The sequence below is a fragment of the Ranitomeya imitator genome, chromosome 1 (assembly GCF_032444005.1).
Source record: "Ranitomeya imitator isolate aRanImi1 chromosome 1, aRanImi1.pri, whole genome shotgun sequence".
In the NCBI taxonomy this organism is placed as follows: Eukaryota; Metazoa; Chordata; class Amphibia; order Anura; family Dendrobatidae; genus Ranitomeya; species Ranitomeya imitator.
In genome coordinates, this window is record NC_091282.1 from 135,675,851 (window position 1) to 135,703,786 (window position 27,936).

General features: G+C 43.9%; 1 protein-coding gene across 5 annotated transcripts in view; it reads left to right on the top strand.

The window, feature by feature from the left end:
- XRCC4 (X-ray repair cross complementing 4) overlaps positions 1 to 27,936 on the top strand; it is a 534,234-nt gene that overhangs the window by 291,048 nt on the left and 215,250 nt on the right. For all 5 annotated transcript variants that reach the window (XM_069751244.1, XM_069751220.1, XM_069751236.1 and 2 more), the window contains exons 5-6: positions 16,270 to 16,413; positions 21,416 to 21,504. In XM_069751244.1, the coding sequence (XP_069607345.1) occupies positions 16,270 to 16,413; positions 21,416 to 21,504 (233 nt within the window). The remainder of the gene's footprint in view (positions 1 to 16,269; positions 16,414 to 21,415; positions 21,505 to 27,936) is intronic.

Below are 27,936 nucleotides of genomic sequence, written 5' to 3' on the forward strand. Positions count from 1 at the left end.
TACTTATACATGGTTATTAGATCGCCCCTCAGTCGTCTTTTTTCTAGACTAAATAATCCTAATTTCGCTAATCTATCTGGGTATTGTAGTTCTCCCATCCCCTTTATTAATTTTGTAGCACTCCTTTGTACTCTCTCTAGTTCCATTATATCCTTCCTGAGCACCGGTGCCCAAAACTGGACACAGTACTCCATGTGCGGTCTAACTAGGGATTTGTACAGAGGCAGTATAATGCTCTCATCATGTGTATCCAGACCTCTTTTAATGCACCCCATGATCCTGTTTGCCTTGGCAGCTGCTGCCTGGCACTGGCTGCTCCAGGTAAGTTTATCATTAACTAGGATCCCCAAGTCCTTCTCCCTGTCAGATTTACCCAGTGGTTTCCCATTCAGTGTGTAATGGTGACATTGATTCCTTCTTCCCATGTGTATAACCTTACATTTATCATTGTTAAACCTCATCTGCCACCTTTCAGCCCAAGTTTCCAACTTATCCAGATCCATCTGTAGCAGAATACTATCTTCTCTTGTATTAACTGCTTTACATAGTTTTGTATCATCTGCAAATATCGATATTTTACTGTGTAAACCTTCTACCAGATCATTAATGAATATGTTGAAGAGAACAGGTCCCAATACTGACCCCTGCGGTACCCCACTGGTCACAGCGACCCAGTTAGAGACTATACCATTTATAACCACCCTCTGCTTTCTATCACTAAGCCAGTTACTAACCCATTTACACACAATTTCCCCCAGACCAAGCATTCTCATTTTGTGTACCAACCTCTTGTGCGGCACGGTATCAAACGCTTTGGAAAAATCGAGATATATGTACGTTGAATACAAACACTAAACAAGTGAAAAATATGAAAAAAATCAAATTAAACACAGCAAAAATGTGTACATAAAAAATCTTTTATAAAAAGTGGAAGCAGTGCATATTAGGGTTGAGCGAAACGGGTCGAACATTTTCAAAAGTCGCCGACTTTTGGCTAAGTCGGGGTTTCATGAAACCCGATCCGACCCCTGTGCGGGGTCGGCCATGCGGTACGCGACTTTCGCGCCAAAGTCGCGTTTCAATGACGCGAAAAGCGCCATTTCTCAGCCAATGAAGGTAAACGCAGAGTGTGGGCAGCGTGATGACATAGGTCCTGGTCCCCACCATCTTAGAGAAGGGCATTGCAGTGATTGGCTTGCTGTCTGCGACGTCACAGGGGCTATAAAGAGGCGTTCCCGCCGACCGCCATCTTACTGCTGCTGATCTGAGCTTAGGGAGAGGTTGCTGCCGCTTTGTCAGAAGCAGGGATAGCGTTAGGCAGGGTCCATTAACCACAAAACCGCTTGTGCTGCAGCGATTTGCACTGTCCAACACCACCCTCGGTGTGCAGGGACAGTGGAAGTTTTTTTTTTTTTTTTTTTCCCCTCAGCGCTGTAGCTCATTGGGCTGCCCTAGAAGGCTCCCTGATAGCTGCATTGCTGTGTGTACGCCGCTGTGCAAACCAACTGCTTTTTTCAAAGCACAAATCCTCTTGTTCCTTCCTTTCTGCACAGCTATCTTTTTTGTTTGTCCACACTTTTTATTTCATTTGTGCATCAGTCCACTCCTTATTGCTGCCTGCCATACCTGGCTGAGATTACTGCAGGCAGGGAGATAGTAGCTGCCTGCCATACCTGGCTGAGATTACTGCAGGCAGGGAGATAGTAATTGTAGGACATTCCCTGTTTTTTTTTTTGTTTTTTTTTTGGTGGGAGATTAAGATTGGCAATTTGGCATTTCTGCTAGAGTGCCATCCCTGTGTGTGCCATCTCTCTCACATAGTGGGCCATAGAAAGCCTTTTCATTTTTCTGTATTTTTTTTTGTGGGGTGTATAAATTCTCCCTGATAAAAATACAGTGGGAGATTAATATTGGCCTTTGGGCTTGTGTGCCAGTCCTGAGTGTGCCATCTCTCTCACAAATAGTGGGCCATAGAAAGCCTATTTATTTTTTTTTTTGGTTTTATAAATTCTCCCTGAAAAAAAGGGAGATTAATATTGGCCTCTGGGCTTGTGTGCCAGTCCTGAGCGTGCCATCTGTGCCAGCCCTGAGCGTGCCATCTCTCTCACAAATAGTGGGCCATAGAAAGCCTATTTAATTTTTTTTTTTGTTTTATAAATTTTCCCTGAAAAAAGGGAGATTAATATTGGCCTCTGGGCTTGTGTGCCAGTTGTGAGCGTGCCATCTGTGCCAGTCCTGAGCGTGCCATCTCTCTCACAAATAGTGGGCCATAGAAAGCCTATTTAAATATTTTTTTGGTTTTATAAATTCTCCCAGAAAAAAAGGGAGATTAATATTGGCCTCTGGGCTTGTGTGCCAGTCCTGAGCGTGCCATCTGTGCCAGCCAGCCCTGAGCGTGCCATCTCTCTCACAAATAGTGGGCCATAGAAAGCCTATTTAATTTTTTTTTTTGTTTTATCAATTTTCCCTGAAAAAAGGGAGATTAATATTGGCCTCTGGGCTTGTGTGCCAGTTGTGAGCGTGCCATCTGTGCCAGTCCTGAGCGTGCCATCTCTCTCACAAATAGTGGGCCATAGAAAGCCTATTTAAATATTTTTTTGGTTTTATAAATTCTCCCAGAAAAAAAGGGAGATTAATATTGGCCTCTGGGCTTCTGTGCCAGTCCTGAGCGTGCCATCTGTGCCAGTCCTGAGCGTCCCATCTCTCTCACAAATAGTGGGCCATAGAAAGCCTATTTTATTTTTTTTTTGGGTTTTAGAAATTCTCCCTGAAAAAAGGGAGATTAATATTGGCCTCTGGGCTTGTGTGCCAGTTGTGAGCGTGCCATCTGTGCCAGTCCTGAGCGTGCCATCTCTCTCACAAATAGTGGGCCATAGAAAGCCTATTTAAATATTTTTTTGGTTTTATAAATTCTCCCAGAAAAAAAGGGAGATTAATATTGGCCTCTGGGCTTCTGTGCCAGTCCTGAGCGTGCCATCTGTGCCAGTCCTGAGCGTCCCATCTCTCTCACAAATAGTGGGCCATAGAAAGCCTATTTTATTTTTTTTTTGGGTTTCAGAAATTCTCCCTGGAAAAAAAAAGGGAGATTAATATTGCCCTTTGGGCTTGTGTGCCAGTACTAAGCGTTCCATCTCTCTCTCTCTCTCAGTCAGTGGGCCATAGAACGCATATTTTTGGTTTTATTTGTTTTCTAAATTCTCCCTGAAAAAATCATTTTATTTTATTTGGTTTCTAAATTCTTCCTGATAAAATCATATTTTTTTTATTATTTTTATTTCTAAAGTCTCCCTGAAAAAAAAAAAAAAAAAACAACCAAAAAAACAGTGGGAGATTAATATTGGCCTTTCTGCTTGTGTGCCAGTCTTGACTCCTGGGTGTGCCATCTCTCTCTCTCTCTCTCTCTCTCTCTCTCTCTCTCTCCAATTGTGGTCCATAGAAAGCCTATATTTTTTTTCCTTGATTTGGGTTCTAAAATCTACCAGAGAAAATAACTACATCAATCATTGGTAGAAAAATATTGGCCTCTGGGTTTGTGTGCCACTCCTGACTCCTGTGTGCGTCATCTCTCAGTCAGTGGGCCATAGAACGCCTATTTTTGGTTTTATTTGTTTTCTAAATTCTCCCTGAAAAAATCATTTTATTTTATTTGGTTTCTAAATTCTTCCTGATAAAATCATATTTTTTTTATTATTTTTTTTTCTAAAGTCTCCCTGAAAAAAAAAAAAAAAAACAGTGGGAGATTAATATTGGCCTTTCTGCTTGTGTGCCAGTCTTGACTCCTGGGTGCGTCATCTCTCAGTCAGTGGGCCATAGAACGCCTATTTTTGGTTTTATTTGTTTTATAAATTCTCCCTGAAAAAATCATTTTATTTTATTTGGTTTCTAAATTCTTCCTGATAAAATCATATTTTTTTTATTATTTTTTTTTCTAAAGTCTCCCTGAAAAAAAAAAAAAAAAAAACAACCAAAAAAAACAGTGGGAGATTAATATTGGCCTTTCTGCTTGTGTGCCAGTCTTGACTCCTGGGTGCGTCATCTCTCAGTCAGTGGGCCATAGAACGCCTATTTTTGGTTTTATTTGTTTTATAAATTCTCCCTGAAAAAATCATTTTATTTTATTTGGTTTCTAAATTCTTCCTGATAAAATCATATTTTTTTTATTATTTTTTTTTCTAAAGTCTCCCTGAAAAAAAAAAAAAAAAAAACAACCAAAGAAAACAGTGGGAGATTAATATTGGCCTTTCTGCTTGTGTGCCAGTCTTGACTCCTGGGTGTGCCATCTCTCTCTCTCTCTCTCTCTCTCTCTCTCTCTCTCTCTCTCTCTCTCCAATTGTGGTCCATAGAAAGCCTATATTTTTTTTCCTTGATTTGGGTTCTAAAATCTACCAGAGAAAATAACTACATCAATCATTGGTAGAAAAATATTGGCCTCTGGGTTTGTGTGCCACTCCTGACTCCTGTGTGCGTCATCTCTCAGTCAGTGGGCCATAGAACGCCTATTTTTGTTTTTATTTGTTTTATAAATTCTCCCTGAAAAAATCATTTTATTTTATTTGGTTTCTAAATTCTTCCTGATAAAATCATATTTTTTTTATTATTTTTTTTTCTAAAGTCTCCCTGAAAAAAAAAAAAAAAAAAAAAAAAAAAAAAAAAAACAGTGGGAGATTAATATTGGCCTTTCTGCTTGTGTGCCAGTCTTGACTCCTGGGTGTGCCATCTCTCTCTCTCTCTCTCTCTCCAATTGTGGTCCATAGAAAGCCTACATTTTTTTTCCTTGATTTGGGTTCCAAAATCTACCAGAGAAAATAACTCCATCAATCATTGGTAGAAAAATATTGGCCTCTGGGCTTGTGTGCCACTCCTGATTCCTGTGTGCGTCATCTCTCACTCAGTGGCCCATAGAAAGCATATAGTTTGTTACATTTGTTTTCTAAATTCTCCCTGCAAAAATCTATTTTTTTTTTTTTGGGGGGTTTCTAAAGTGTTCCTGAAAAAAATAAAAATAAAAAAAAAATAATAGTGTGACATTAATATTAACATTTGTGCTTCAGTGACAGTCCTGCGTGTGGGGCATCTCTCTAATTTGCAGCCACCAAAAAAAGAGTGTGTAACATTGGGCCTGATTTTCGCTGTGGTCTCACCAACCTGTAAAGGGGTAGCTAAATCATACTGAAGTTATAGCTCACCGTGTAAGTTGTGTGACTGCAACAAATAACGTTAGTTTGGTTACGTTTTTAAAACAATGAGGAAGTCTAGTGGAAGAGGTCGTGGCCGGGGGCGTTCATTGTCAGCTGGTAATGAGGGTAGTGGTAGTGGTGGAGCATCAGGTGGTCGTGGGGGAAAAAATATTGCACCTAAGTCTGGAGCTGTGGAGCCAGGTTCGTCGTCCGGCTACACAAGGCCTCGAACGCTCCCTTTTCTGGGATTAGGAAAACCGCTTTTAAAGCCGGAGCAGCAAGAGCAAGTTTTGGCTTATCTTGCTGACTCAGCCTCTAGCTCTTTTGCCTCATCTCGTGAAACTGGTAAAAGTAAAAGCAGCGCGTCGTTAGTGGATGTTCACGGTCAGGGACAAGTCACTTCCTTGTCCTCTTCAGCAAAAACAACAACAGAGAAGAATGCAGCAGGCGACACAACGGGTTACTCCATGGAGCTCTTTACACATACCGTCCCTGGCTTAGAAAGTGAAGCAGTTAACAGTCCATGCCCATTACAAATTGAATCTGACATGGAGTGCACTGACGCACAGCCACAGCCAGACTACTATGCTGGTCCTTTGACTCAGACCACAACATTGCCCTCGCAGGGTGCTGATCAAGAATCAGACCCTGATGAGACTATGTTGCCCCATCACGAACGCTATACCACCGAACGACACGGTGACACAGACGAAGTTGCGCAGGAGGTACAAGAAGAGTTATTAGATGACCCAGTTCTTGACCCCGATTGGCAGCCATTGGGGGAACAGGGTGCAGGCGGCAGCAGTTCTGAAGCAGAGGAGGAGGAGGGGCCGCAGCAGGCATCAACATCGCCACAGGTTCCATCTGCCGGGCCCGTATCTTGCCCAAAACGCGTGGCAAAGCCAAAACCTGGTGGAGGACAGCGTGGCCATCCGGTTAAAGCTCAGTCTGCAATGCCTGAAAAGGTATCCGATGCTAGAAAGAGTGCAGTCTGGCATTTTTTTAAACAACATCCAATTGATCAGCGCAAAGTCATCTGTCAAAAATGTTCTACTTCCTTAAGCAGAGGTCAGAATCTGAAAAGTCTCAATACTAGTTGCATGCATAGACATTTAACCACCATGCATTTGAAAGCTTGGACTAACTACCAAACGTCCCTTAAGGTTGTTGCACCCTCGGCCAATGAAGCTAGTCATCAACGCAACATCCCTTCCGGCAGTGTAGGACCACCATTTAGCGCACCACCTGCTGTATCTGTGCAGGTATCTTTGCCAGGCCAAAGCAGTCAGGGTCAGGGAATCACCAGTTTCGTAGTAGGAAACACTGCATCTAGGGCACCGGCGGCAACAATACCATCTCCCACCGTCTCTCAGTCTGCCATGTCCACCGGCACCCCCGCTAGTTCCACGATCTCCAGCTCTCCAGTCCAGCTCACCCTACATGAGACTATGGTTAGAAAAAGGAAATACTTAGCCTCGCATCCGCGTACACAGGGTTTGAACGCCCACATAGCTAGACTAATCTCGTTAGAGATGATGCCCTACCGGTTAGTTGAAAGCGAAGCTTTCAAAGACCTGATGGACTACGCTGTACCACGCTACGAGCTACCCAGTCGACACTTTTTTTCCAGAAAAGCCATCCCAGCCCTCCACCAGCATGTTAAAGAGCGCATCGTCCATGCACTCAGGCAATATGTGAGCACAAAGGTGCACCTGACAACAGATGCATGGACCAGTAGGCATGGCCAGGGACGTTACGTGTCCATCACGGCACACTGGGTAAATGTGGTGGATTCAGGGTCCACAGGGGACAGCAAGTTTGGGACAGTTCTGCCTAGCCCACGGTCTAGTAAACAGTTGTCTGTAGCCGTTCGCACCCCCTCCTCCTCCTCCTCCTCGTCCTCCTGCAGAAGCAAGAGCTCGTCCACAGACCGCAGTCGCACAAACACTCCATCCGCACCTGCCACTGTTGCACACCAGGTCTCCCATTATGGGGCAGCTACTGGCATACGTCAGCAGGCTGTATTGGCTATGAAGTGTTTGGGCGACAATAGACACACCGCGGAAGTTCTGTCCGAGTTCTTGCAGCAAGAAACGCAGTCGTGGCTGGGCACTGTAGATCTTGAGGCAGGCAAGGTAGTGAGTGATAACGGAAGGAATTTCATGGCTGCCATCTCCCTTTCCCAACTGAAACACATTCCTTGCCTGGCTCACACCTTAAACCTGGTGGTGCAGTGCTTCCTGAAAAGTTATCCGGGGTTATCCGACCTGCTCCTCAAAGTGCGTGGACTTTGCGCACATATCCGCCGTTCGCCTGTACACTCCAGCCGTATGCAGACCTATCAGCGTTCTTTGAACCTTCCCCAGCATCGCCTAATCATAGACGTTGCAACAAGGTGGAACTCAACACTGCACATGCTTCAGAGACTGTGCGAACAGAGGCGGGCTGTTATGTTTTTGTGGGAGGATACACATACACGGGCAGGCAGTAGGATGGCAGACATGGAGTTGTCAGGTGTGCAGTGGTCGAAGATTCAAGACATGTGTCAAGTCCTTCAGTGTTTTGAGGAATGCACACGGCTGGTTAGTGCAGACAACGCCATAATAAGCATGAGCATCCCCCTAATGCGTCTGCTGATGCAAAGTTTGACGCACATAAAGGATCAGGCGTCTGCACCAGAGGAAGAGGAAAGCCTTGATGACAGTCAGCGATTGTCTGGTCAGGGCAGTGTACATGACGAGGTACCGGGCGAAGAGGAGGTGGAGGATGAGGAGGATGATGGGGATGAGTATATTTTTAATGAGGAAGCTTTCCCGGGGGCACGGGAAATTGGTGGCGTGGCAAGGCCGGGTTCTGGTTTTTTGAGGGACACAAGTGACGTAGATTTGCCTGCAACTGCCCCTCAACCAAGCACAACCGCAGATTTGACAACGGGAACTTTGGCCCACATGGCGGATTATGCCTTGCGTATCCTCAAAAGGGACACACGCATTACAAAAATGATGAACGATGACGATTACTGGTTGGCCTGCCTCCTTGATCCTCGCTATAAAGGCAAATTGCAAAATATTATGCCACATGAGAACTTGGAACTAATATTAGCAACAAAACAATCAACTCTTGTTGACCGTTTGCTTCTGGCATTCCCTGCACACAGCGCCCGTGATCGTTCTCACACGAGCTCCAGGGGCCAGCAGACCAGAGGTGTTAGAGGGGCAGAAATCAGAAGTGGCGTTGGACAGAGGGGTTTTCTGACCAGGTTGTGGAGTGATTTTTCTATGACCGCAGACAGGACAGGTACTGCAGCATCAATTCAAAGTGACAGGAGACAACATTTGTCCAGTATGGTTACAAACTATTTTTCATCCCTTATCGACGTTCTCCCTCAACCGTCATTCCCATTTGATTACTGGGCATCCAAATTAGACACCTGGCCAGAATTGGCAGAATATGCATTGCAGGAGCTTGCTTGCCCGGCAGCTAGTGTCCTATCAGAAAGAGTATTCAGTGCTGCAGGTTCAATACTAACAGAAAAAAGGACTCGTCTGGCTACCCAAAATGTAGATGATCTAACCTTCATTAAAATGAACCACAACTGGATTTCAAAATCTTTTGCCCCACCCTGCCCGGCTGACACCTAGCTTTCCTATGAAAAGGTCTTGCCTGTGGACTATTCTGAATGACTTTTCCAATCTCGTAATTTTCTTCACCTGATTGTCCAGCATACGACATGTTTCCACCTCACGAAATGGCCAAACTCCCCACACGGGGCCGTGCTATCGCCACTTTGCGCTTGGACCCTTGAGAGTGCTGTTTGTCTGAAGAGGTGGGTGTGGCCGCTTTTGGTCGACGGCACTGCCACTGGGTCCCTCATAGTACAATAAAGTGTCTCTGGCGGTGGTGGTGCGCACCCAACGTCAGACACACCGTTGTAATATGAGGGGCCCTGTGCCTGTACCGCCGGCCACAAGACAGTTCCCCCCCCCAGCTCAAACAGTGCTCTACCACTAGCAAAATTATCTCTCACAGCTTCACCAATGTGTAGTCTAGCCGCTGACATCCTTCAATGCCTGGCACTGACAATACCATTGTTTTGACATTTTTGTTATGTTAGGCCTTCGAAGCCTGTCTGCGGTCCCTTCTTTCTACAACTACTACACTGACCAGGCCACTGCTGGCCGTGTTACCCTGGAACCAATTTAAAAGTGCCTACAGTCAGCCCAATTTTGTTATGTTAGGCCTTCGAAGACTGTCTGCCGTCACTCCTTCCACTAGACTTCCACTGACCATACACTGCTGCCCATGTACCCCTGGAACCAATTTAAAGTGCCTACAGCCAGCCCAATTTTGTTATGTTAGGCCTTCGAAGCCTGTCTGCGGTCACTCCTTCCACTAGACTTCCACTGACCAGACCACTGCTGCCCGTGTACCCCTGGAACCAATTTAAAAGTGCCTACAGCCAGCCCAAGTTTGTTATGTTAGGCCTTGGAAGCCTGTCTGCGGTCACTCCTTCCACTAGACTTCCACTGACCAGACCACTGCTGCCCGTGTACCCCTGGAACCAATTTAAAAGTGCCTACAGCCAGCCCAAGTTTGTTATGTTAGGCCTTGGAAGCCTGTCTGCGGTCACTCCTTCCACTAGACTTCCACTGACCAGACCACTGCTGCCCGTGTACCCCTGGAACCAATTTAAAAGTGCCTACAGCCAGCCCAAGTTTGTTATGTTAGGCCTTGGAAGCCTGTCTGCGGTCACTCCTTCCACTAGACTTCCACTGACCAGACCACTGCTGCCCGTGTACCCCTGGAACCAATTTAAAAGTGCCTACAGCCAGCCCAAGTTTGTTATGTTAGGCCTTGGAAGCCTGTCTGCGGTCACTCCTTCCACTAGACTTCCACTGACCAGACCACTGCTGCCCGTGTACCCCTGGAACCAATTTAAAAGTGCCTACAGCCAGCCCAAGTTTGTTATGTTAGGCCTTGGAAGCCTGTCTGCGGTCACTCCTTCCACTAGACTTCCACTGACCAGACCACTGCTGCCCGTGTACCCCTGGAACCAATTTAAAAGTGCCTACAGCCAGCCCAAGTTTGTTATGTTAGGCCTTCTAAGCCTGTCTGCGGTCCATTCTTTCAACTACTACTACACTGACCAGGTCACTGCTGCCCGTGTACCCCTGGAACCAATTTAAAATTGCCTACAGCCAGCCCAATTTTTTTATTTTAGGCCTTCGATGCCTGTCTGCGGTCCATTCTTTCAACTACTACTACACTGACCAGGTCACTGCTGTCCGTGTACCCCTGGAACCAATTTAAAATTGCCTACAGCCATGTGTTATTATTTTAGGCCTTCGATGCCTGTCTGCGGTCACTCCTTCCACTAGGCCTCCACTGACCACACCACTGCTGTCCGTGTACCCCTGGAACCAATTTAAAATTGCCTACAGCCATGTGTTATTATTTTAGGCCTTCGATGCCTGTCTGCGGTCACTCCTTCCACTAGGCCTCCACTGACCACACCACTGCTGTCCGTGTACCCCTGGAACCAATTTAAAATTGCCTACAGCCAGCCCAATTTTTTTATTTTAGGCCTTCGATGCCTGTCTGCGGTCCATTCTTTCAACTACTACTACACTGACCAGGTCACTGCTGTCCGTGTACCCCTGGAACCAATTTAAAATTGCCTACAGCCATGTGTTATTATTTTAGGCCTTCGATGCCTGTCTGCGGTCACTCCTTCCACTAGGCCTCCACTGACCACACCACTGCTGCCCGTGTACCCCTGGAACCAATTTAAAATTGCCTACAGCCAGCCCAATTTTTTTATTTTAGGCCTTCGATGCCTGTCTGCGGTCCATTCTTTCAACTACTACTACACTGACCAGGTCACTGCTGCCCGTGTACCCCTGGAACCAATTTAAAATTGCCTACAGCCATGTGTTATTATTTTAGGCCTTCGATGCCTGTCTGCGGTCACTCCTTCCACTAGGCCTCCACTGACCACACCACTGCTGTCCGTGTACCCCTGGAACCAATTTAAAATTGCCTACAGCCATGTGTTATTATTTTAGGCCTTCGATGCCTGTCTGCGGTCCATTCTTTCAACTACTACTACACTGACCAGGGCACTGCTGGCCGTGTACCCCTGGAACCAACATCAGAAAATATAAAAATAAGTATTTTGCTTATAAAAAAGAAAATACTGGTGAGATATCAAATGCAGACATTTTAACATTAAAAACAAACACACAACTCTAATCTGGTACAGTACTAAAAATGGCCACCAGCTACAATTACTTTCTCCTGCAAGTAGTTAACTGAAAGTTTTTTTAAATTGAAAACACACATATGGCATCCACCGAGTGTTGTCCTGTCGCGTCTTCTTTATATTATTGCCGAGAAGATGCAAAATAATGAAAATAATAAAATCATTAATTACCAAAATAATAGAGAAAGTCAACACCACATTGCAAATAAACATTCATTCCAAATAAAGAAGCAGGGCGCGTCCGAGGGTGAGTATATACCTAATAAGAATATAATCACCCTCGGACGCGCAATGCTTATTTCCAACAGCCTTCCTTCCTAAGAATCAGCCCTTCCGTCGTGTAGAGAGACGTTGTGTTACACTCCAAGGTGTTCCCCAGGTTGCCTTTCCTGAGCTTCGATCTTCCGGCTCTCGTTTAGTAGTTCTTGGAAACTACTCTGCATTAGGCCTTCAAATTGGGTATGGGGTGTAGAGAGATGGTGTGTTCCACTCCAAGGTGTTCCCCAGGTTGCCTTTCCTGAGCTTCGATCTTCCGGCTCTCGTTTAGTAGTTGTTGGAAACTACGCTGCATTAGGCCTTCAAATTGGGTATGGGGTGTAGCGAGAGGGTGTGTTACACTCCAAGGTGTTCCCCAGGTTGCCTTTCCTGAGCTTCGATCTTCCGGCTCTCGTTTAGTAGTTCTTGGAAACTACACTGCATTAGGCCTTCAAATTGGGTATGGGGTGTAGAGAGAGGGTGTGTTACACTCCAAGGTGTTCCCCAGGTTGCCTTTCCTGAGCTTCGATATTCCGGCTCTCGTTTAGTAGTTGTCGGAAACTACGCTGCATTAGGCCTACAAATTGGGTATGGGGCGTAGAGAGAGGGTGTGTTACACTCCAAGGTGTTCCCCAGGTTGCCTTTCCTGAGCTTCGATATTCCGGCTCTCGTTTAGTAGTTGTCGGAAACTACGCTGCATTAGGCCTACAAATTGGGTATGGGGTGTAGAGAGAGGGTGTGTTACACTCCAAGGTGTTCCCCAGGTTGCCTTTCCTGAGCTTCGATCTTCATGCTCTCGTTTAGTAGTTGTCGGAAACTACGCTGCATTAGGCCTACAAATTGGGTATGGGGTGTAGAGAGAGGGTTTGTTACACTCCAAGGTGTTCCCCAGGTTGCCTTTCCTGAGCTTCGATCTTCCGGCTCTCGTTTAGTAGTTGTTGGAAACTACGCTGCATTAGGCCTTCAAATTGGGTATGGGGTGTAGCGAGAGGGTGTGTTACACTCCAAGGTGTTCCCCAGGTTGCCTTTCCTGAGCTTCGATCTTCCGGCTCTCGTTTAGTAGTTCTTGGAAACTACACTGCATTAGGCCTTCAAATTGGGTATGGGGTGTAGAGAGAGGGTGTGTTACACTCTAAGGTGTTCCCCAGGTTTCCTTGCCATTGCTTCGGTCTTCCGACTCTCGTTTAGTAGTTGTAGAAAAGTACACTGCATTAGGCCATACAAAATGGGTATGGGGTGGAGAGAGATGGTGTGTTACACTCCAAGGTGTTCCCCAGGTTGCCTTTCCTGAGCTTCTATCTTCAGGCTCTCATTAAATTGTGGTTAAATGGAACAACTGCATTTGGCGTACTAGTTGGTTTGGGGCCTACTATCGGTGTCTGCCACTCCTTGCTGTTCTCCTCCACTGAACAAAGCTGTGCCGCCTGTTTACTACGGTTGCCAATTTTGAACTGCATTTCGACTACTTACTGATTTGGCCCTACTCTCTGTGTCAGCCTCTCATTCCAGTTGTCCTCCACTGCAATGCCCCCTGGTTATTCCTGTGTTACCAATTTTGAACTGCATTTAGCCCACTTTCTTCTTTGGGCCTATATCTGTGTTTCCACTTCATCGTGCCCATTGCCCAGCCAGTGATAGATGAGTCTGCTGGTACATTGACCCATAACGCAACATTCCCCGTGCACGCTACACAACAACATTGTGACCCTGCTGAAAGTCAGGTTGCTCTTCCCGCATACCATACCACCTTACACGGGGACAAAGAGGAAGGTGCAGATGAAAGTGCAGGTTCCTTCATCAGGTGGGGGGAGGAATACTAGTTGGCGACGTCACTGGCACAGGGCCTCTCATAGTACGCAAAAGTGTTGCTGCCGGTGGGAGGCGCCCCCGCCGTGCAAACACACCGCTGTACTTTGAGGGGCCCTGTGCCAATGCCAACGAGTGGGCCCCCCCTGCTTGCTCAGGTTCACAGCACTTGCAAAGTTGAAATACTTACCTCTCCCTGCTCCACTGCCGTGACGTGGTCCAGATTTCCTGGGCCCACTAATTACTTGAACCAGCCCTACCCCCCACAACTTTAGCCAAATGACCCCCAATTTCAAATGCCTTCCAATTATTATAAGGTAAATTACGCTTGACAAGCTTCATTAAGAAGAATGGATGGTTTTGACATTAAAATGGCCACTCTAGGTGTTTTCCTGGCCCCCACTCACTGCCGACTATGCTGCCCCATTGACTTGCATTGGGTTTCGTGTTTCGGTCGATCCCGACTTTACGTCATAATCGGCCGATTTCACTCGACCCGACTTTGGACATAGTCGGGTTTCGCAAAACCCGGCTCGACTCTAAAAAGGTCAAGGTCGCTCAACTCTAGTGCATATCCCTATAAGAGGATGTAAAATAAAGTGACCGTTGACAACAGTGGTGTAGACACAGCGAGGTGTATTATCTGAATTGGAGAGTTATAATAGCACATTATATTTAAACGTGCCCTGGTACAAATGACCGTATAATAATGCCCCCACAGCGAGACAGATTTCCTAAATGAGGAGATTTTCTACATCAGCTCACTGCGAGGTAAGTGCTCTACATATGGAAGTTATAGCAGCATATTCAAAAAAAGTGCCCAGGTGCAAATAATCATACAGGTAAAAAGTGCTCACACAGCAAGGTAGATGTTATATAGCAGCTTACTGCATAGAAAGGTGCCCGAATACAGCAGACTATTATGGGTAAATAACCATGCGGGCAGATAATTATAGCAGAAAAGCATGTGGCACTACCTGAAAGGAGAGACTGGGTCCGGGACCTGCGTGCGCCCGACGCGCGTTTCGGATGTATTACCTTTGTCAGGTAATTAATCAACTTTTACATTTCTAACGGAAAAAAGTTTAAAAAAATTGTGCTCATGTAAAGTAGACATGTGGCAAATATTATTTATTATCTATTTTGTGTGATATAACTCTCAGATTGAAGTGCATTCGAATTAAAACTTTGAAAATTGCTAAATTTCTGCCAAATTCAGATATTTTCGCAAATAAACACAAGTCGCATCTAGCTATTGTTACCACTACAATGAAGTACAATATGTCACAAGAAAACATTCTCAAAATCACTAGGATCCATTGAAAAATATTTAGAATTGAGAGTCCTCAGTGGTTGATACCTTTTAATGGCTAACTGAAAAGATGGTAACAAATTGCAAGCTTTCGAGACTACACAGGTCTCTTCATCAGGCAAAGACTAAAACAAATTCTGAAGAATCACATATTTATGCACAACATAGTATAGGAAAAAAAAAAAAAAACATGGATAAGCCAGGTGACATGAAGCAGAATTACCATGGGTGATAAACAGTTACGTCCATAAATATTGGGCCAATTCTTAGATAAGGATTGTTTTATTGTCCTGTGATTAGGGTCTCTGTTGTAATGACCCTTCATGGTCTGAGGGGCAAGTTCCTTAGTTGATGTAAAAAGACATAAATCCATGTGACACATTCATTCCTGCATTAAGAGTGTCAAAGGTCATCATCAGTTTATATTCCCAGATTCTCCTGTCTTTCTGGGAATCTGGTCTGGGAATATAAACTGATGATGACCTTTGACACTCTTAATGCAGGAATGAATGTGTCACATGGATTTATGTCTTTTTACATCAACTAAGGAACTTGCCCCTCAGACCATGAAGGGTCATTACAACAGAGACCCTAATCACAGGACAATAAAACAATCCTTATCTAAGAATTGGCCCAATATTTATGGACGTAACTGTTTATCACCCATGGTAATTCTGCTTCATGTCACCTGGCTTATCCATGGTTTTTTTTTTTTTTTCCTATACTATGTTGTGCATAAATATGTGATTCTTCAGAATTTGTTTTAGTCTTTGCCTGATGAAGAGACCTGTGTAGTCTCGAAAGCTTGCAATTTGTTACCATCTTTTCAGTTAGCCATTAAAAGGTATCAACCACTGAGGACTCTCAATTCTAAATATTTTTCTATCCACTGGCTAACACGGTACCAAGATATATTAGGATCCATTGAAGCGTTCCAGAGTTATTGCCTTATAAAGTGACATTGGTCAGAAATGTAACATTTGGCTTGGTCGGGAAGGTGAAAGCGGGCAAATCAGAACCCTTGCTAGACTGCAAAAGACGTTCAGAAAGATTTAGCAGACTCTAGAGTTGAGGTACATTGTTCTACTATACAAGCTTTTGCTTTGGCCCATGTTCTTTTTTGTGATTTTTAAAATGTAAAATATGAAAATTATATATTTTTTATTTGCTTAAAGTACGAAAGAAAATGTGTCATCTTTAAATTTGGCCCTTTTCGAGATCATTTCATTTTCAGCTTACTTAAAGAGGTTGCCTACTACATTCTATAATGCCCCCACCGATTTAAACCCTGGTTGCGCGTGCACAGTAGCATCTGTCAGCGAACAGCCGTCAGCGCCATCTTTATGGAGACAATTTTTTTTTCGCGCAGTAGCATCTATCTGTTCAGTGAACCTAAAAAGGACTGTAAAAGGTGCACAGCCACTTTATTATTATTATTTTTTCTTTTTTTTGTTTAGGCTTGATAAATTTGTAAGCAGCAAAGAGGAACTGGAGCGAGGTCTTTATACTCGATTTACATTGGTGCTAAATGAAAAGAAGGCAAAGATTAGGAGTCTTAATCAAAAGTTGTCACAGACTGAACAAAAGGTGTCAGAGAAGAGGTATGTGCAGAAATGGCTTGTGGATATTTTTTATCAATTCTTACAAGTGCTGGAGACAAAAAATGTGATCACCCCTGTTTCTCATTATCATCTGGTGACACGAGTCTACCAAAAGCGCCTGTACACATTGGACCATGTAAATCTACCAAAAGCGCCTGTACACATTGGACCATGTAAAAGAGCATAAACTGATGGCTTTTGAATGAGGTCTTAGGCTATTTTGCTATGTTCACATGTTGCGCTTTTGCTGTTTTTTTTTTCTGCAGGCAAAACCTTCTTTCTTGGCACTAAATAAGATGCTTTCAGAAAGCAGGTTTTGCCGCTTTTTTGCTGTGTTTTTTTGGTGCAGATTACATGTGTAATTTGTCTACAGTACATGCTTAATAAAGTTAGCTTTATTCACCAAAAATGCAGCAGAAATGCAAAAAAAAGTGCACAGTTGCCTTTTTTGCAGCTTTTTTGCACTTTCTTATTGCTTTTCTATGATGATGAAATGCTGCAAAAACGCTGACAGAATTGACATGCCGCTTATTTGAAACCAAACAAACAGTCTTTCAGTTCAGCCAGGAAAAAAAGCAAGCGTGTGCATGAGATTTCTGAATTTTCATAGCTTTTGCTGGTACTGTAAAAAGCCGTGTTTAAATTGCATTAAAAAAACCTGCAGCAATACATGCTGCAAAAATGCAACGTGTGAACATTATGGTCATACCCGCCAACATCCACAAGTTCAGCTGTATAGGGGCGTCCCAACTGTCCCCATATATAGGATGGCGGAGAACTAATGGATCCAGCATGTACTAATTTTAGACTCTAAGGGCTCGCTCCCACTTGCGATTTAATCGGATGAATACAATCAGATTGGATTCAGATCAATGTTATTTTATCATTGTTTGTTCGTCTATGATTTATTTTCTAGCTCTGATTGGATCATGATCGGACTGGAAAAAAACTGCAGGATGCTGCGATTGCATCAGGGCTGTCAGTGTCCATTTTGGTGAAGTTGGTATAAAATAGACCGACTCCTAAAATATATAGTAAATTGGGTACTGTATTACAATGTAGCATGGGTGCTGTGGGGCACCAGGCGTCTGCCCTGCTGGTGCATTGCCGCTGTGGCGGTGATCGGAGCACGGCTCCGCTCCATTAGGGCGGTAGGGCCCACTACGAGGTTTGCAGTGACGTGGCAGTGGGCTTCATACAGTCTGATCAGAATGTTAACCTAAGAACCTCATGTTCAGTTATATATTTTTCTTGCCGAGAGGCATTAGATCATTGCATGATTTTTGGAGGTGCTGTCCTTTCTATTTTTTGAGTACAATGTTGTAATTGTTTTCATAATAATTTGGGAAAGTTATAAAATGTCCTAGAAATGTTGGTTTTGCTTCTAATCTAAGGATCCCGGATTTTAGTTGAGATGAATCTGTGCTGCCTTTTTTGTTCATGCTAAGTAGTGAGGCAGTGATGTGGAATTGGAGTCAGAAGTTAGTGAAATTGAGGAGTCAGAGTTGTCGGTTTTGCTTACCGATTCCACAGCCCTGGATTGCATGTGAAAATCGGATCGCATTCACCAATACAAGTCAGTGGGTGTGAGAAAAAAATCTCACTGCACTCAAAACATGTGAGTGCCGTCCGATTTTTACACACCCACGTCCTTGAAAATCCAACATTTCAGCAGCCATGGACAGTAAAATCACAGTGTGACTCGACATAATGGAATAGATATATACATATATAATGGCTAGATGTAAAGATGTCAGTGACATATATAATTCGTGCACTGCTTTTGTAGCTTACTGTACATGTATTTAATAAATAAATCTCTGAAAAAATGGTGTGGGATCCCCAAAATTTTATTAACCAGCAGAGGGAAAGCGGACCACTGGAGATGTTTATAGCCTAGAAGGGAGTAATACCCATGGCGCTTCCCAGGCTATTAATATCAGCTCACAGCTGTATACTTAGCCTTTACTGGTTATAAAAATGGGGGACCCCCTCAAAAAAATGACATAGGGTCCCCCTATAATTAATAATCAGCAAAGGCTAGGCAGACAGCTACGGGCTGATATTAATAGCCTAGGAAGGGGCCATGGATATTGGCCCCATCCCAGACTAAAATCATCTGCTCTCAGCAGTCCCAGAAATGGCGCATCCACAAGATGCGCCAGTTCTGGCACTTAGCCTCACTCTTCCCACTTGCCCTGATGCAGTGGTAAGTAGGTTGAAAGTATTGGGGTTGATGTCACCTCTGTATTTTCAGGTGACATCAATTGGAGAGGGGTCTATAAGACACTTCCTTTACTAACCCCATAGTAAAATTGTAAAAAATAAAAGTAACACCGAGAATAAAGTCCTTTTTTTTAAATAATAATAATGACACATACTACTTTAATGAACTAAGTTTACCAAAAACACATATACTCACCACATTTCCAAATCTACTGAAGCTAATGTCTCTTGTAAAAAAAAATTGTAAAAAATAATTAACAACCATATTTCTTACTTGGCCACCGAGGAGTTAATAACCCAATGGTCCCGCAATGCGTCTAGCTCTGCAATATCTAGATGGCAGGCTGCATTGCATGATGCGACTATGCAGCCTGCCATTCAGCAAAGACACTGAGCTGCGCTTGCTTGATCAGCTCTGTGCCTCGTGGTGAACTCCTTTGACTTTACTGGCGTCATCGCGAGCGTGAGAAAGTTCTCATGCTCAGGGTGCCATCAGAAAGGTAATATGAGTTCATAGCCCATGAACTCCTTTCACCTCAATTACGTCAGTGTGGGCGCCGTAGGAAAAGTTACAGTGGAGCTCGCACTGACGTGGCTCTGAACTCCGATGATCTTTCTTACGTCACCAGAAGCACCATAACTTTCTCATGCTTGCAGTGACATCTTTGAGGTGAAAGGAGTTTGTGGTGAGTTCGACGTCACCACGAAGCACTGAGCTGAGTAAGCACACGCAGCTCAGTATCTCTGCTGGATGGCAGGCTGTATAGTCACATCATGCAACAATGCAGCCTGCCATCTATATATAGAAGGGCTTGACGTGTCGCTGGACAATTGGATTATTATCTTCTAGGCTGACAGCTAAGGAATGTGGTTGTTTATTATTTTAATTCTTTTACAGGGGACATTTGCTTCAGTGGATTGGGCATGGGGTAAGTGTTTTTGGTTAATTAAGAGTCAATAAAGGAGTCTGTGTCTTTTATTCAAATATAGGACTTTCTTTATTCTGTTTGTTAATTTGACTGTGGAGTTAGTAATGGGGTCGTCTTATACAATACAAAGGTGACATCGACCTCAATACTATCACCTCCTTGCCATTGCACCAGGGCAAATTGGAAGAGCGAAGCTACATGCCAGATTTGGCGCATCTTATATATTTGCCATTTCTGGGGTGATAGAGAGTTGATGTTTTTAGTCTGGGACGGGTCCAATATCGATGGCCCCTTCCTAGGCTATTACTATCAGCCTGCAGCTGTCTGCCTAGCCTTTGCTGGTTTTTAGTTATAGGGGGGCCCTACACATTTTTTGAGGGTCCCCTGTTATGACCTGGTGGTCAGGACAATAATGGACCTGGTGGTTAAGAGCACACGGAATGACCTGATAGTTACTGATAATAAGGATGAGCTCTGGGACGTGGGAACTCTGCTGACCGCAATCCCTAAACCTATCAAACACACTAGAAATAGCCGTGGATAGCTCCTAACGCTCCCTATGCAACTCGGCACAGCCTAAGGATCTAGCTAGCCCTGAAGATAGAAAAATAAAGCATACCTTGCCTCAGAGAAATTTCCCAAAGGAAAAGGCAGCCCCCCACAAATAATGACTGTGAGTAAAGATGAAAATACAAACACAGAGATGAAATAGATTTAGCAAAGTGAGGCCCGACTAACTGAACAGACTGAGGATAGGAAAGGTTGCTTTGCGGTCAGCACAAAAACCTACAAAAAGACCACGCAGAGGGCGCAAAAAGACCCTCCGCACCGACTCACGGTGCGGAGGCGCTCCCTCTGCGTCCCAGAGCTTCCAGCAAGCAAGACAACAATAAAAATAGCAAGCTGGACAGAAAAATAGCAAACCAAAGAAAAACAAGCAGGAACTTAACTTCTGCTGGGAAGACAGGTCACAAGAACGATCCAGGAGTGAACTAGACCAATACTGGAACATTGACAGATGGCATGGAGCAAAGATCCAAGTGGAGCTAAATAGAGCAGCCAGCTAACGAATTAACCTCGTCACCTGTGGAAGGAAACTCAGAAACACCCACCAGAGGAAGTCCATGGACAGAACCAGCCGAAGTACCATTCATGACCACAGGAGGGAGCCCGACAACAGAATTCACAACATTCTCCATTTTAATAACAAGTAAAGGCAAAGTATACAGCTGTGAGCTGATATTAATAGCCTGGGAAGCTCCATTGGTATAACCTCCTTCACAGGGTATAAATATCTGCCTCCAGTTGACTGTTTTACATCTGGGAATTGCTCTATGTAAAATATCATGTTAAAATTGCATTGCAATTGGATTGAATTCTCATGGGAATTGGATGTAAATCGGATGGATGCTCAGTGTTGAAAATCTGATTGTATTCGCATGAAAAACGCATGACGCTTTCATGACACTTGTCCGACTTTTCAGGAGCAAAATTCGGAGCGATTTTAAAAACGTTAGTGGGACCCTGGCCTCAGAGTTAAGCTCCGCTAGAGATATTTGGCAGCTGCTCCATCATAGAGAGCAGAAGAGCCTTCGGCAGCTGAGCTCTCCTGTGTATGGGGGGGTTGGAGTAGACAGTTGTTGCCTGAACCATCAACCAAACTAAAGTTCAGCCAACAGTTATCTATGTGGTGTACAATGGTTTAAGTACATACATAGAGCTGTAGATCCTCATGATTGATTTTTGTTTGTTGTAATAGAGATCACTTCAGCAAGCCATTCACTAATATAAAAAAGTTACCGTACTTAATAGATGGATCTCAACCATTTTTTCTCTTTGTTCCACAGTACCAGCTCCCTTCCATTTGATACTCTCCCAATTGCGGACTATAATGGTTCAACGGATGAGGAAAGCTCCGATGTTAAAGAGCAGACTGGTATGAGAAAAGTGGAATTAGCAAATTTCCAAAGTTATAATATCCAAAATGCACTTTTAAAATCTGACCCGTGTCACTTTATGTAGCAATAACTCTGGACCACTTCAACAAATCCCATTGATTTTGAGACTGTTTTTTCGTGACTCATTGTAAGTTATGATAATGGTACATTTATGTCGATATTTTCTGCATTAATTTATAAAAATATCAAATTTTGTAAAAAAAACTTTTCAAACTTTGAATGATTATCCCTTTAATCCAGATAATAAATTAATAAATAACATTTTCCTCATGTCTACTTTACATCAGCACCATTTTTAAAATGTTTACTACTACAATCATGAAGCACCAATATATATTATAATGGTGAGCGGATAATACCAACTCTTTCTAAGCACCCCACGGGTGCCCCTCCAGGACCACTCCAAAACGCTATTACCACAAAAATACAGAGCAAAAACGTCCACTTCAACATACCGTAGTTGTATAAAAATATTCAAAAAGTTTATTAGTTTATAACAATCACATTAATGCATCAATACACAAAATACAGAATATGTGTGCTGTCAGCACAACCATATGGCAAGAGACACTAAAAGGAGAACGTGACTGTAGCCAAATTAGAGGGGGAGTACTATAGTACACCCTTCTGGTAACAGCATGAATCCGTAGTCTAAGATTCCATGCATGGCCATGTTTATATATATCAATACGCCCAATAGTACATACTCCAAGGCCACCCCATATATGCAATCACACAATTATATACAGTTGCTGCTTACCCATTAGCTGGTACCCCCACATCGCTTGGACCCCCCGGACGCGCGTTTCGCGTAGCTTTTTCAACAGGGTGTGATTTTTAAAATGTTGGGTTTTTTTTGTTTGCATTTTAAAAGGATTGCTTTGCCAGATTGCTATGCACGCCGTCTGGTGGTCAGTGCTCATAGCAAGTTAGCATTTCTGCTACATACAGGCGATCTGATCATCGCCTGTATGTAGCAGAGATCCTTGGACAACTGCAGCTTCTAGTCTCCCATACAGACTATTGAAGCATGGAAAGTGTAAAGAAAAAAAAAAGGTTTTAAAAATATAAAAAAAATGAAAAATGTATAAAAGTTGAAATCACCCCCCTTTCGCCCCATTCAAAATAAAACAATAAAAAAATCAAACACATATTTGGTATCGCCCGATCTATCAAGCTATAAAAAGATTTAATATGATCGATAAATGGTGTAGCGAAAAAAAAAACTCAAAAGCCCAGAATTACATTTTTTTTGGTTGCCACTACATTGCATTTAAATCCAATAATGGGCAATCAAAAGGTCGTGTGCACCCCAAATGTTATCAATCAAAACGTCAGCTCAACACACAAAAAATAAGCCCACACCCGGCCCCAGATCCTGAAAAATGGAGACTGTACGGGTCTCGGAAAATGCCGCAATTTTTTTTTTTTTTACAAACTTTGGATTTTTTTTCACCTCTTAAATAAAAAAGAACCTAGACATGTTTGGTGTCTATGAACTCGTAATGACCTGGAGAGTCATAATTGAGGGTCAGTTTTAGCATTTTGTAAACATGGTAAAAAAAATCCAAAAGAGAGTTGTGGAATTGCACTTTTTTTTGCAATTTCACCACACATGAAAATGTGTTCCCATTTTCTAGTACACGATATGGTAAAACCAATGGTGTCGTTCAAAAATACAACTCGTCCCGCAAAAAATAAGCCCTCACATGGCCAAATTGACGGAAAAATAAAAAAGTTATGGCTATGGGAAGAAGGGGAGCGAAAAACAAACGCAAAAAGAAAAAAAGGGCTCCATCATGAAGGGGTTAAAAACAGTGAACCTCATCGTATTAAAAATTGCTTTCAGGTAGTTTATCAATCCTTCAGTTGCTTTTCAGGATTTAATGAAAAGTGGCATAGAAGGAATGAAGAAATGTATTTTTACAATCAAAATATTGATATTGTCTGAACAGGCCACTATTGCCGGTAGACTCTAAGGCCGATAGCAAACATCAGGATCACACGATCAAGATCTCAGGGTGCCGATGGGATTAAAGAGAGAGCCCCCACACTCTGTTAACCATCTATAGTCACTATTGACTGCAGCATTTAAGGGGTTAAACAACCTCAGTCAGTGCCGACACTGATTGTGGCTAATGCAGCAAATTGTCAGCTATAGTGTACAGCCGACAGCTGCTGGATTGTCACCTCTAAGGGGATGCTATTCTCTTATATCTCAGGTCAGGTAAAAGACATATTGGCAGTCATTAAGGGGTTAATATCAAGAATAGGATGCCAATTATGTTAATATAATATTGCCATTAAGGACCAGTAATTTATTCCTTTTTTATCTCCATGAACTATATTTTTTTATATTTTGCCATCGACATACTTATTTGAAAGCTTTTGCTTTTTTTTGTAAGATATTGCAAGTGGGATGAAACAGTGAAAAAAACTGTGAGTTTGGGTTTTGATTTTATATTGTTCATTATGTGATAAAAATGACCTGTAAAAACTTATATAGGTTTTATGGGTTTCTTACCTTTTGTATTGTGGACTGTTATGAATGTGAAAATACCAGATATGCTTTTTTTCTGCCTTCATTTTTAAATTGGGAAAAAGGAGGGTTCACATTTTTGTATTAATTTAAATGTTTTTAAACTTTTTTTTGTTTGTTTTACAATAGCTTTTTTTTGTCTGCTTAGGAAACTTGAGCTCACAATACTTTTTACTACTATTTCAAAGTATTGCAGTATATACTGTAGATAATTGTCTCATATGGCTGGGCTTCACAGGAGTTCCAACATGGCAGTCTTGGGAGCCTTCAGCAGGATTCCGGCTGCCATAGTAACCCTTCTGCATCCCATGATAGTGTCATGGTTTGCCCAATGGAGCTAGTGCACATATGATTACACCATTGAAATACTGCTGTCAGTGATCTTTCTAATTGCTGAGTGACCACTGGAACTCCCACTGATCCTGAAAACCAGGGCTCTGAAGAGCCCCATATAAATGGAGCTATGGTGGATCATTCTAATGGGACCACCGGAGATCGCCAGTCTTCGGCATTCCCATGTGAATGACTAGAGAAACGGTGAGTATGATAGACTACCATTCTATTCACACAGTGATATTAAGAGCCCTGTTAAGATCGGTGGGTGTTTTATTGGTCGGATCCCCAATGATCAGTAATTTATCCTCTATCCATCGGATAGGGGGTATAGTCCAAACTTTAGAATACTCTTTTGATGTTGTAAGTGTTTAGTCCATAGTTTAGTGGAAACGGGTCAGTTGGTTGTTTCACAAGTTACTACAGTCGGTCAATTCTCAGCCTAATGAAACGCTATGGTCGATCGGTCAGTCACCAGTGTAGTACATGTGCTGCAGTCAGTCAGATCTCAGCCTGATTATTATTATTTATTTATATAGCACCATTGATATCACTTACAGTAAACAAAGTAACAATGACAGACTGATACAGAGGGACAAGATGGGTTTTCAGATTCCGTCTGAAGGATCCGAATGTGGTTGATAGTCGGACGTGTTGGGGCAGAGAATTCCAGAGGATGGGGGATATTCGGGAGAAGTCTTGGAGGCGATTGGATGAGGAACGAATAAGTGTGGAGGAGAGAAGGAGGTCTTGATAGGACCGAAGATTACATGAGGGAAGATATCGGGAGATTAGTTCAGAGATATATGGAGGAGACAGGATATGGATGGCTTTGTACTCCAGTATTAGTGATTTGAACTGGATACGCTGAGGGAATGGGAGCCAGTGAAGAGATTTGCAGAGGGGGGAAGCGGAGGAGTAGCGAGGAGAGAGATGAATTAGTCGGGCAGCAAAGTTAAGGATGGACTGGAGAGGTGCAAGGGGGTTAGCTGGGAGGCCGCAGAAAAGGATGTTGCAGTAGTCAAGGCGGGAGATGATGAGGGCATGCTCAAGCATTTTAGTAGATTGACAGTTGAGGAAAGGACTGATTCCAGAGATATTTTTGAGCTGGAGGCGACAGGAGGTGGAAAGAGCTTGGATGTGCAGTTTGAAGGACAGGGCAGAGTCGAAGGTAACTCCGAGGCAGCGGACTTCCGGTACGGGGGAAAGCATGATGTCATTGATTGCGATAGATACGTCAGGTAAGGAAGATCTATGGGATGGAGGAAAGATGATGAGTCCAGATTTGTCCACATTGAGTTTCAGGAAGCGAGAGGAGAAGAAGGAGGATATGGCTGATAGGCTCTCTGGGATTCTGGGCAGCAGAGCGGTGATGTCTGGGCCAGAGTGGTAGATCTGAGTGTCATCAGCATAGAGGTGGTACTGGAATCCATGGGACTTTATGAGTTGTCCCAAGCCAAGTGTATAGATTGAGAAGAGTAAGTGTCCTAAAACAGAGCCTTGGCTTAATCCAACAGAGAGAGGGTGGGAGGACGAGGTAGTGTGCGGTTGGAAAGGTACCAGGAGATCCAGGATAGGGCGAGGTCTTTGATTCCAAAGGAGGAGAGGATCTGTAGTAGGAGGCAGTGGTCAACTGTGTCAAAAGCAGAGGACAGGTCTAGGAGGAGGAGTACAGAGTATTGTCCATTAGCCTTGGCGGTAAGTAGGTCGTTAGTGATTTTGGTCAGGGCTGTCTCAGTTGAGTGATGGGGCGGAAACCAGATTGTAGATTGTCAAAGAACAAGTTAGATGAGAGGTGGGAGGAAAGTTCAGCGTGGACGTGCTGCTCCAGGAGTCTGGAAGCGAATGGGAGCAGCGATATTGGGCGATAGCTGGATATAGCAGTTGGATCGAAGGTTGGCTTTTTAAGGATAGGCGTGATTGTGGCATGTTTGAAAGCAGAAGGGAAGGTGCCAGAAGTTAGTGATAGGTTGAAGAGGTGGGTTAGGGATGGGATAAGTGTGGTGGTGAGGTGGGATTGGATGGGGTCGAGCGCACAGGTGGTGAGGTGCGATTTGGAGAGGAGACAATTAAGCCCCCCTTCAGTGATGTTGGATAGGGAGGTTATGAGGTTTGGGCATTGGTCTGGTATACAAAGGGGTTGTGGTGGTTGAACAATGAAGACTTTCCTTGACTGGTCGATCTTATTTTTAAAGTGTGTGGCAAAGTCTTCAGCAGAGATGAGGGAGGTTGTAGGAGGCAGTGGGGGTGGAGGAGAGAGTTAAAGGTTTTGAATAACTGTTTGGTGTTGTAGGATAGGGAAGATACAAGGGTTGTGAAGTAGGCCTGTTTAGCAGAGGTGAAAGCAGATTTAAAATCGAGTGTTGCTTGTATGAATACAGTTAAGTCATCTTGCGAGTGTGTTTTCTTCCAACGCCGCTCCGCAACCCTGGACACTTGCCGGAGCTTTTTAGTGGTGTTATTGTGCCAAGGTTGTCTATTGATACGTCGCACTCTGCCATGGACGAGAGGGGCAAAAGTGTCAATAGCTGATGCGAGAATGGCATTGTAGAAAGCAGTGGCAGTGTCTGTGTCATGTAGTGAGGATATGGATGTCAGTGGTAGGATGGAGTCAGAGAGTGTGTGGGTGTCTAGGTGTGCAAGGTTTCTGCGGGGGGTGCACATGTTGCTGGACATGGATGACTGGTGAGGAGGACAGGGATGAGAAGGCGAGCAGATGGTGGTCAGATAGAGGGAGAGGGGAGGTGGTGAAGTTAGATAGAGAGCAGAGACGGGTGAATACCAGGTCTATTGTATGTCCGTCTGTGTGGGTGGCTGCGGAGGACCACTGAGTAAGTCCAAAGGATGAGGTAAGGGACAGAATTTTGGAGGCTGTTGACTGAAGGGTATCAATGTGGATGTTGAAGTCACCCACGATGATGGTGGGAATGTCAGCAGAAAGAAAGTGGAAAATTGGTCAATAAAGGCAGTGGCCGAGCCTGGAGGTGCCGAGCCTGGAGGTCGGTATATGACGGCCACTTGGAGGTTGGAGGGAGAATAGATGCAGACAGAATGGATTTCAAAAGAAGGGAGGATAAGGAAGGGTAGAGGTGGGATTGGGTTAAAGGTGCAGTTTGAAGAAAGGAGAAGACCCACTCCTCCACCATGTCTGTTGCCGGGGCGAGGGGTGTGGGTGAAGTGGAGGCCTCCATAACACAGCGCAGCAGGGGAGGCGGTGTCAGAGGGTGTTAGCCATGTTTCTGTGAGGCCAAGGAAGGCAAGATTGCGAGAGAGAAAAAGGTTGTGAATCACGTGAAGCTTATTGCAGATTGAGGGGGCATTCCAGAGTGCTCCAGAGAGAGGGAGCAGGGGGGTGGGCGTCAGGGGCACGGGTTTTATGTTGGAAAGATTGCGGTAGTTCATATTAGATAGGGAGCGATAGGAGGGGGTAGTAATAGGAGGTATGAGCTGTGGGGGTCCAGGGTTGGGAGATATGTCTCCTGCAGTGAGGAGAAGCAGAGAAAGGGAGAGCAGGTGGGCGAAAGAGAGTGATGAAACT